This window comes from Merops nubicus, unplaced genomic scaffold (genome assembly GCF_000691845.1).
Source record: "Merops nubicus isolate BGI_N331 unplaced genomic scaffold, ASM69184v1 scaffold41140, whole genome shotgun sequence".
NCBI lineage: Eukaryota > Metazoa > Chordata > Aves > Coraciiformes > Meropidae > Merops > Merops nubicus.
The window spans coordinates 1-9942 of record NW_008582932.1 but is presented as its reverse complement, the minus strand read 5'-3'; the positions used below and the strand labels follow the sequence as shown (position 1 = coordinate 9942).

At 47.9% G+C, this 9942-nt stretch overlaps 1 protein-coding gene across 1 annotated transcript in view; it reads right to left on the bottom strand.

Annotated features, from left to right (window-relative positions):
- Positions 1 to 8889, bottom strand: part of LOC103771798 (solute carrier family 41 member 1-like) — a gene marked incomplete at its 3' end in the record, with an annotated part of 18900 nt that extends 10011 nt beyond the window's left edge. The window contains exon 1 of the mRNA XM_008939114.1: positions 8570 to 8889. Coding sequence (XP_008937362.1) covers positions 8570 to 8860 — 291 coding nt within the window. The remainder of the gene's footprint in view (positions 1 to 8569) is intronic.
- Between the last annotated feature and the right edge of the window lie 1053 nt (positions 8890 to 9942).

Below are 9942 nucleotides of genomic sequence, written 5' to 3'. Positions count from 1 at the left end.
GGGAAGGGAAGGGAAGGGAAGGGAAGGGAAGAGGAAGCCATCCAGAGGAACCTTGACAGGCTTGAGACATAAGCCCATGCCAACCTCATGAAGTTCAACAAGGCCAAGTGGAAGGTCCCGAACCTGGCCTGGGGCAATCCCAAGCATAAATGCAGGCTGGGCAGAATATGGATTAAGAGGAGTCATGAAGAGAAAGCCCTGGGGGTGCTGGCTGATGAAAAGTTCCACAGGAACCAACAATTTGCAAGTGCAGCCCAGAAAGCCAATTGTATCCTGGGCTGCATCAAAAGAAGCATGGCAAGGTTGAGGGAGGTGGTTCTCCCCCTCTGCCCCGCTCTGGTGATGCCCCACCTGGAGTACTGCATCCAGCTCTGGAGCCCCCAGCACAGTCACTATGAATCTGTCTTTAGGCTCTTGGTCAGTCACTGAAGAGACTCATTAGTGACTCACCAAGAGCCTAAGGACAGATTCCTGATGATGTCTACTACAGTAGCTAGGACTTCTGTTAGAGACTGCAGAAATACAGGTGATCATTGTGCCATCACCTTGCAGGACTGTCAGGTGGAGGAGCAGGTGAATGTGGCAGGTTAGAGTTGTGCAGGCAAGGAGCTGCCTGAATGAAGACAGATGGATTAAGTCTAGGAAGCATCTCTGTCCTTCAAGATGAAAACTGGCCTAGAAGGAACAGAACCATTCCCTGCAGCATTGCAAACCCACACAGGGACGCTGAGCCAGAGGCTTTCTCACTTCACCTCCCCTTACTGGAGTTACAGCTCTAAAGCTCAGTTCTGAAGAAACCTGGAGACCCCCTGATCCACTGCAGCTGGTCCCCACGCCAGGTAGATCAGCTATGGGGTCCCACAGAGGAAGAGAGGCTGTAATGTACTGAGACAGTCTCCCCAGCTGCACTCTACCTCACTGTCCTCACAGTCCCAGCTATGTCCAGTTACCTCTCCAGGGCACCCATCCACCCATGGCAGCAGCTAAGAAACCTCAGAAGTTTTCCACAGCCCTGAACAAGTCAACAGAAAGATCAAAAGATCCTGGACTATAAAAAGCAAGCTAATTGAAAATCCTTTCCAATGCTCATCATCTCATGGGCTTTTATCAACAAGGGACAGAGATATCTTATGTCTGTGACTTTTATTTGGACTGTGTCCCACTACAGTGGTGAGGGAGGGCAGAATGAAAGGGAAGCTTTCCTCCTGAATTCTCTGGCTTGAAATCTGTTCAGCTTCAATCTGACTCTTCATCTTACTGTAAAAGAGTGGGCCAAACACTGGCAGGGCCTTGCAAGGTCTCCAGCAATGCCAGCCAGCCTGGAACCCAGATTGACCAGCTGGCCAAGGGTCACTGGAGTAGCACCAGGAATGTCCAACAAGAAAAGACCCATGCCAGGCTACTGGCCCTGCACAGAGACTGCACAACCAAGAAGAGAAAAGGGCATCTTTTCACTACAGTATGAGACCAAGGTTTGAGCCTTGGAGTCAACTGGGCTAGACAAATCTCTTGCTGATTTCTGTTTTTTTTAACAGTAACATGAACAATTTTTGGTTTCATCCCAGGACATATCAGAAACTGCTAAAATCCTGGAAAAGTTTGATAGGATACAAACAAGCAACTTCCACTTTGTTCTCCTCTTTACAACATCATCAGCCCTGCAAATGAGAGAGCCCGCTGGGCTCCCAGCACAGAACCACAGCATTTCTAGGTATTTTGTATGCACCAAAACAAGGGCAGCACCATTAAACTCACATGTATGCTTTAGATACCATACTTGAGCTCGTCCACCTATCTCCCTGTCAAAGGCAGACACACAGTTTCCTAAGAATAGTTTGCATTGACTACAAATATGGCAAAGCATTCCTCAGCCAGACCATCCCCTGAAAAATGGGCAAATCACAGACTCCTGGACTAGAAAAACCTGTAGTTTCAGCAGTGTGAACCCTTGTGGTTATCAATATGAGTCTTATGGCACCTGGGCTCAGGCAAACAAAGTCTCAGGTTTTAGTTGGACAGGACAGCGAGTTTCTAGCTCTCACACTTGCAGGAAGAAAAGCTGAAAAAAAGCAGCTCAGAGACAAAAAGACACAGAGGAATAATCTAAACCTTGAAAGGCCAAGAGCTCTTGATTTTCCCAGCCACTGGTTTTGTTTTTAAAGATGGGGTTGTTGATACCCTGGCAGCTTACCTCACAAAGGTCTCTGCTATGTCACTTGTGGTTCTCAATGCACTGGCTCCCTTCTCTGGGAGCTGAATCCACTGACCAATGGCTTCTATTTCAACACAGTTGGAAACACCTTCACCAAAAAAATACACTTCCCATTACTGTGCTTCATGCATGACCCCACTTCTAACTCTAGTGAACAAATACAGAAAGTAGACAGTGCTCTGGTATTTAAAGGACACACACAAGGTAGGTAGCTAGCTAGCTACACATGGCTTGTGGTCTCCATTGGTTCGGGGACAGTTCCATTTTTGATCAGAGCCCAATTCTTGGCAAGTACATTGGATGTCTTTTAGACAAGGGCTTACTCACATGCCAGGGTACGGACTGGGCACATACTATGTCTTTATCCTTCTCTGAGAAAACTGCTAACTATTAACATAACATCTTGGGTCCTTTGAGAACTTCTGTAATGCTGCAAGACAGGTCTGTGCCTAAGCACAGCACAAGGTGGAGACAACAAACACAGCATAGCAACAGCATGTGCCACTCCAGTTAACCCTTCTTTGATATTCCTCATATTCCCTTCAATTCAGCTCCTCTGCTTTCTTTGTTTCTTCCAATGCAAGAAAAAACAACAAGGTATTGTCTTTCCAAACACTCAAGTATCCATATTTAGCTCCTGCTGTGGTACTAATGCCAGCGAATCCAATGTACTCCAGTGAGCTCAGAGTGCAGGATATATCCTTGGGAAACTCTGCCAGCCTTTTGATTTGTAAATCCACCAGAATTAGATGCCCAAACCAGATCAATTTTTGCATTTCTATTTGTGTCACTGGTACAAAGGAAAGATAGATGGGATAGATTCTGGTCATGGTCAAACCGGTGTAAATTCAGCAGCGCTCCTTGCGAGTCAATGGAAGTTGTTCCAAATTTACACCCACCTCAGAATCTGGCCAAGAAGCACTCAGTCTGTAGGCAACGCTAATCTTTTTATGCTGGCATGCCTCTCATCTAAATGCCTCCTAGATCAGAGAGTACTTTAGGTTGTTTGCAAAGAACTGAAAGCATAAACTTGCCTCTAAGTGAGACAGGTAGTTAATCAAAACCCTGACCTAGATCTCCTTATCAGCAGCTTTTGAAGGAAAGAACTAATATCACGCACTAGGGGAACATGATGTGGTGTGATCCCAGTTGCTTCACAGCAGTCACCACCAAAGGGTTTAAGCAGAGAGGGCGAAGGGAGCTCCCAGCTGAACGCACTGAGGGCAGCGCCAGGCAGCCCCTCTACGAGCCACTATCCCACTTCACAAGGAGCCCCTGGCCTGATCTAAAGAATATGGATAGTGTCCCTCTAGCACAGGAAAAGCCTACAGCCATCCTGCTAACTGGCTGCTAGGACCACGCACGTTAAAAACAAAACTGCACAAATACTCAAGGTCAGTGAATCAGCCCACCCTCGCTCTACAAAGTTGTCTAATCACAGGTACCTACTTGAACAACATCCATCAAGAGGCCGGCAGCTACCATGCCCAAGCCAGCCAGAAGGAACGGCACAAAAATCTGGGAGGCAATGGATAGTGAAGTCTCTGGCAGAAATCCACTGGCTGACCTGGTCAACTTGCAGGTGAAACCTCTCAGCTTCTTGCCATGGAAGCACAGTTCCAATTGTAACTGGGTGACCACCATGGTCAAACGTCGTTACCCCATGCTCAGCAGGGCAAACGAGAGGAGATCAGGACATCACACAGAACCTCCTGGTAGCTCTCTCTGAAGTCAAAAGCAATGTTTTTCCTCAAACTACAGCAGTGATGGCAAATTGCTTTAGCTTCCTCTCCTCTTAGGAGCACGTCCAGAGGGTTGCAGCAAGGGTATCCTCCAAAATCGATTCAGCTGGGTTGAGCCCAGGTGGCAGCAGACTTGACCGACACTATTTCTCCAGTTTATATCCAGGAGGGAATTAAAAAAGAGAAAAGAAGGTTGCGGAGATGTCTGTGGACGAATAGAAACGAGCCCACACCCCATTCAGCTCCCACCACCTCAGTAAAAACCAGTAAGACCTGCTCAGGCGACAGCACTGAAGGAGTGACAGGTCATGTAAGAATCCCTCAGCGTGCTCACACGCACTAGTGTCCTTTCTCCTCAGGTTACATTTCTTGTCAGGCTGCGGCTCGCCTTTGATACGCTGGTTTAATGTGTAAGCCTGCTGGGAACCAGCCCCAGTTCCCTCACTCCCACCGTAAGCAACGTTGAACTTTTCTCGCTGTCCCAGGGCCGAGGAGGTAGAGAGTTAACAACCAGGATCCGTTTTGCTCTCCTTCAAGGTGAAGAAAGGTCAAAGAAAACATGAGTCCACATTTCTCATGGCTGACGATATTCCACAGGTCTCATCCCCAGGCAAGTGACACAGCTAAGCCAGCTGGTGAGAGAAGATCTGCCCCTTCTAGACCCCAGCCCCTCTTGTCCTCTCCATGGTCTCCAGGGGATGTAATGATCCGTCTGTGCCAGCTATACCTCTGAATGACTGGCTTTCAGGGGAAAAAAAAAAAACCAGAGAACCAGCCAATAAGCTTCAAAAGCGAACACCCTTATCTGCTGTCATCACTTCAACTTTCTGCTAGTTTGCAAAGGCTAAGATAAGAGTCATAGGCAGAGCTTATTTAAGGTAGCTCTGTAATCTGACGACACCGCAGGCGAGGGAGAGAAAGGGTGAACATTTCCCCAGCAAGCTGTGAGCTGGTTTTCCTTCCTGTCCTGAAGTGAAACACGCTGCTTCTGCATCCTCCCAGGAAGATACTGTTTGAGAGAGGGAGTCTCACCTCAGAGTCTCCATGGTCAAACCCCTGACACAGGAGCTGCATCATGGCCACATACAGCCAGAAAAATTTGCATCCTGCTCACTAAAGACTTCAGCTCTAAGTCATGCACGTGGGGAAGGGAGTCAGGGTATTCTGTTGGGACTCCTTTCTAACAGTTAATTCAGGCAAACTAATTGGATCAGAGGGTCAAAAAGCTTTAAAAGGACAATTTAGGATGGAAGGATATAGGATTGGTGTAGTACATTTGCGACTGAGCATTTTCACTATTCAACCACAGGTTCAAATCCAGCCATGCCCCAGTGAAGGCAAACAAGGGAAAAGAAGTTTTCAGTGGTAGGCACAAATGATAGAGGTTTTCTCAGTCCAGTTCAAATTCAATGGTTCAACTGAATTGCCTTAGTTACACTTTTTGTACTAATCCACCCCTTCCCTGACAATCTCTGCAGAGAGACGTAAAGATTAATGGCTTGTAGGCTCTGTCCTTGTGACAGGGTCCCCAGCTTGGAGCTAAATGCATTGGCAGGGTAGGACAGAATGAGACATGGTTTTGCCTTGTACATAAACAGGGAACTGAGTAAGCTCTAAGTCACTTGGACAGCGTGCCTCTCTTGGTCTAAATTCACACAAACCAAAGCACAAGGCCTAATGGCACAGCAGATCTCTCCACAAGCATGGCAGGGTGGAAAACAACCCCCAGCTACAGGTGGGAGATTCTGTCCTTTGCTGCTTTCCAGGCTGGTATTTTGGTACAGCTCCCAAAGACACCTCCACACTCAGCTGGCTTGGTGTGTACATGTGTCTCTTCCACCCAACAATGGTCTGGTTAGCTGAAAGCTAACAGGAGAGTACATTGCAGATAATCTAACTGGAAAAAAAAAACCACCCACAATAGCTGGAAGAGGGAGGTTAATAACCACACATGACCCAACCTCTTTTGTACCAGCCAAGAACTAAGAAGCATGATGGCCCAGTTCTGGTTAGAAACTCACAGAGGCTTCAAGGAAACAAAGGGCAATTTCTGGACAACTAGCACAGGTTTTCCAAGGTCTGATAATACGCACACCTAGTCCTATGTGCCACTGTATCTGCCAACTGGATTGCTGCCAGGCAGAAACATTAATGTAAAGCAAATATTAATAAGCCTGAATGACTCAAATGCCATTAAAAAACCCAGGAGCAACACATCCTGTACTGAAGCTTCAGCCTGGCAGGGTTTACGAGCTTATCACGCTTCGGCTCCCCGTTTCTAGGCAAGCACCATAAAAAGCCTTCAACCGATGAATCAGCATGCAGAGAAAGTAATTGGTTCAGGTGACCTGCGTGTGTACACTGGGTCATTTTAGTAAGCATTTAAGGAGTCTCTGATAAAGATCCACACCATATTTGTCAGCAAAGAGATGCATCATATTTTCCTGGCAAAGAGATGTACTGTGTTTGTCTGCAAAGAGATGTATCGGGCTGAGAAGAAAGAGAGTGTCGTTGAACAGCAGGAAAAGCATTATAACTAGTTGGGAAAAAAACTAAAAAACACCTCATGGCTGCACCACTCATTATGGCAAAACCTGGGGAGGTACACTGCTGCCCTCCTCTGCACACAAATACACTCTGTCCCTGCGCTTGCAAGCTCACCAACAGGTAGCATTGCCCAAAGCAGAAACAGCCTCTTTGGTGGGCCCTGACTCTGATCTAGGGCCTCCAACCACTGCCACAGTACAAAAAAAAAAAAGCACAGAAAGATGACAAGCCCCAAAGAGCAGAGTTTCAGATGTACCTTATCATCCCTGTAAAGCAGGGCCAGGGACACCATTGAAGGCTCTGACAACACAGCAGTGTTAGCAACAGACAGCACTACTCTGGCACTTCCAACTAGTGGGAGGAAGGTGCTTTTCCAGCACCACACGTCCCAGTTTTTGGAGTACTATCACTCCTGACTCTGCTAGTTCTGTCAGATCAGGTTGTGTAGTTTTGTTTCTTACCTTGCTCCTCTCTCCCTGCTTTAAGGAAGGGCCAAGAAGAGAGCTTGTGTGGAAAGACTGAGAGGAAATTGAGAGTGCCTGAGGCCCAAAGCCTCGTAGCAACTCCTGTTGCCCCACAAAAATAGCAGCAGCAGCACAGGCCTGGACTGGCTTAGAAAGGAAGAGCAGCTCCTTGCAGCAGCAAGTCCATGATCAGAGGCACTCAAAGAGTCCAGGATTACGCATGAGAAGTCACTGTGCTAATTGCCAAAGGCCTGCTTTTCCTATGAGATGTTGCAGGGGTAGATTTCCCAGGCTCTAAGCACTAACATGAAAGCTCTTTGTGAGGTCTTTATTTGCATAAAACAGAAACCAGACTTTTGTAGTTTCAGAGGAATTTGAAGTCTGCTTTCTATTCTGTTTATATTAGTAGCCCAGTCCTTCCTAGAAAAAAGTATTCTCTGAGGAAAGAACGTTCAGAGTAAAAATCCTCTAACACCATTACCCATCTGTAACCTATTTCACGCTTTAATTTCTCACAATAGGAGGCAACATGCATTTAATGTCAGGCATCCACAGGAATGGGCAGGTCTGAACAGTCTGAAAAATAAAACCGAAAGTGGCTGCTCAAAGGTCAAGACCCACAGAATGACGCCTAAGGAGACAAAAAGTAGTTTGCCACTGGGTTCTAGATTGGCCTGGGTGTTTTCTGATGTGACTAGATATTTTGCTGGGTATTGAGTACATGCTAAGGTCAGTTAAGGATACTGTGTCACTCTTAAGTCTTTACAGCTCTTCTAGCTTAGGGAGATCAGCCCAATAGCAAATGAACAGCTCCAGATTTGTGAAAGTCATCAGTGCAAGCACAGTAGTTTCAGTGTCACTGTATCAGATAGGTCAGGGCGATCTGACCTTGTTAAATAACAAGGGTTGACAAAAAGGTGCCCAGCAGCAAGAGTCACTGAGAGTGCAAAGGCAGGGCAATTTACAAACTGGTAACTAATTGCAGCTTTAAACTGTCTAAAATTAGGTGTTCACTGCTCCCTTAAAGCTCTGCATTGCTGCACCATGGGAGGAAAGGTCTGGTCCTGGCTGTCACAGAATCAGAAATCAGACTGAAAGCAGACTTAAGGAGCCATCTGCTACATCTGTTGTATGAAGCATTAACAGTGCTGGGCTGGATGGCTCCTTCAGCAATGAAGCAGAGGATGCAGGACTATCCAGAGTTACACCCAGGAGTGATACAGCTCCAGCTCCTGTAGGGAACTCCCAAGCCACCACAGGCCTTGGGGCTGCAGCTCAGCCACCCTCTTCCCAGGACCAAGGTGAGATCTTTGCACAAGACTGCACCTTCCTACATCCTACGTGCCTTAGATTCTTTGCATGCTCTCTAACATCATATTGTCATCTATCTCCAGAGGAGAAAAGGGCCAGAAATAAAATGACACGCTGTCTCGTAAGAGCTGCACAAAAGTGTGTAAAGGCTGACTCTGAAGGACACGTCTGACATGTGAAAATGCTGCAAATCATCCATTCACTCTGCACCCCCACAGCAAATCCTCTACCTCTGAAGAAGCACCTCCCACCTATCCCATGCCAGGTACATCGGATCAGCTTCTTCCCCTTACCTGAACATAATCCAAAACCATGCCTGCCAAGACCATGCCAAGCCCCGCTAGGAGGTACGGCAGGAGCACCTGCAGGCAGATCCCCATGGCCGACTCTTCCTGCGACTTTGCCATGGCCGCTTTCTCCTCAGCCAACAGCTTCTGCTGGGCGTGCAGAGCGACATCCTCTGCCTCCTGGCCGCCGAGCCGGCTCTCTCGGTGTTTACCCTTGCTCTTTGCTTTGTGCCTGGATCGCTCTCCATTCCGAGTCCTGCCCTCTTTTCTCCGCTGCCGAGCTTCCTCACCTTTCATGGTGGCTTTCTTGAATCACGGAGTTCTTCTGAAAAACAAAGTCAGAAATAACGACAAAGGCATCAGATGGGTCAGAGACAGGAAACACTTTATATTTTGTCCGCTCCACTAATCTGAAGGCTGAGTAACACCTGCTCCCAAAACCTGAGATCTTCAGCTGGCCCAAATACTATTACTTAGTTTACCTTCAGCTTTGTATACTGCCAAATCAATCTCCCTTTCTGCAATTGCATCTTTTCTTAGGCTTGTGTTCATGCTTGTTGTGCATCCTGGCTCTTAGCCTGAGTATGCCCAGAGGGATGCAGAAGGTGCTGTACACAGCCTGAATTCTGAACCCACCAGTTCTCACACTGGAAGTCAAGAGAACCAAGGAGCTGAGCAGAATCCAGCCCTTTCTAGAGTCTGACCCTGAGTCATGAAATGGGAGCAGCTCGCATCCTAGCACCTTGCAGTCCAGCAAAGGACTAGCATACCTGGCACAGGTAGGTACTAAGCACCTTGCACAGCTACCTGGTCACCATTCCTCGATAACAAGATAATTCTTTGATCTTCCTTCTAATCCGGATACTCTTTCTGCCTTTTGCCTTAGTTGACACGCATGCACTGTGTGACTCATCTATCTACTGAGAAGCTGCCATGACCCCACACATCTTACAAGAAAAAACAAACATGCAAAATTGTTCCCAGTCACTCTTTTCCTGAATTTTTTTTTTCTTTCTAGCAACAACTGTCGTTCATCCTGCCCGCCCAACTGCTGGCCTAGGCAGCACCCCAAACCTTCCCCCATCACCTCCTGCCAGCACCCACCCGGGTTACCTGCCGGCAGATGTTCTCCGATGCTCTCATTTTTAGGAGGGGCCCCTAACACCCGCAGCCCATGCACTACCCCAGGTAAGATCGAGCCTCTTCTCGCCCAACATCTGGGGAGCAGAGGAGACTGCTGGGAGGCCCCGGTGAGGGCCGGGGGCGGAGCGGGGCGAGAGATGCACAACGCCAAATCCCCCTCCGCGGGAGGAGGAAGCGCGGCCTCCGCTCCCCCCGGCGCTTACCGGCTCCTCGCCCTGCCCGGGGCTCTGCCCGGC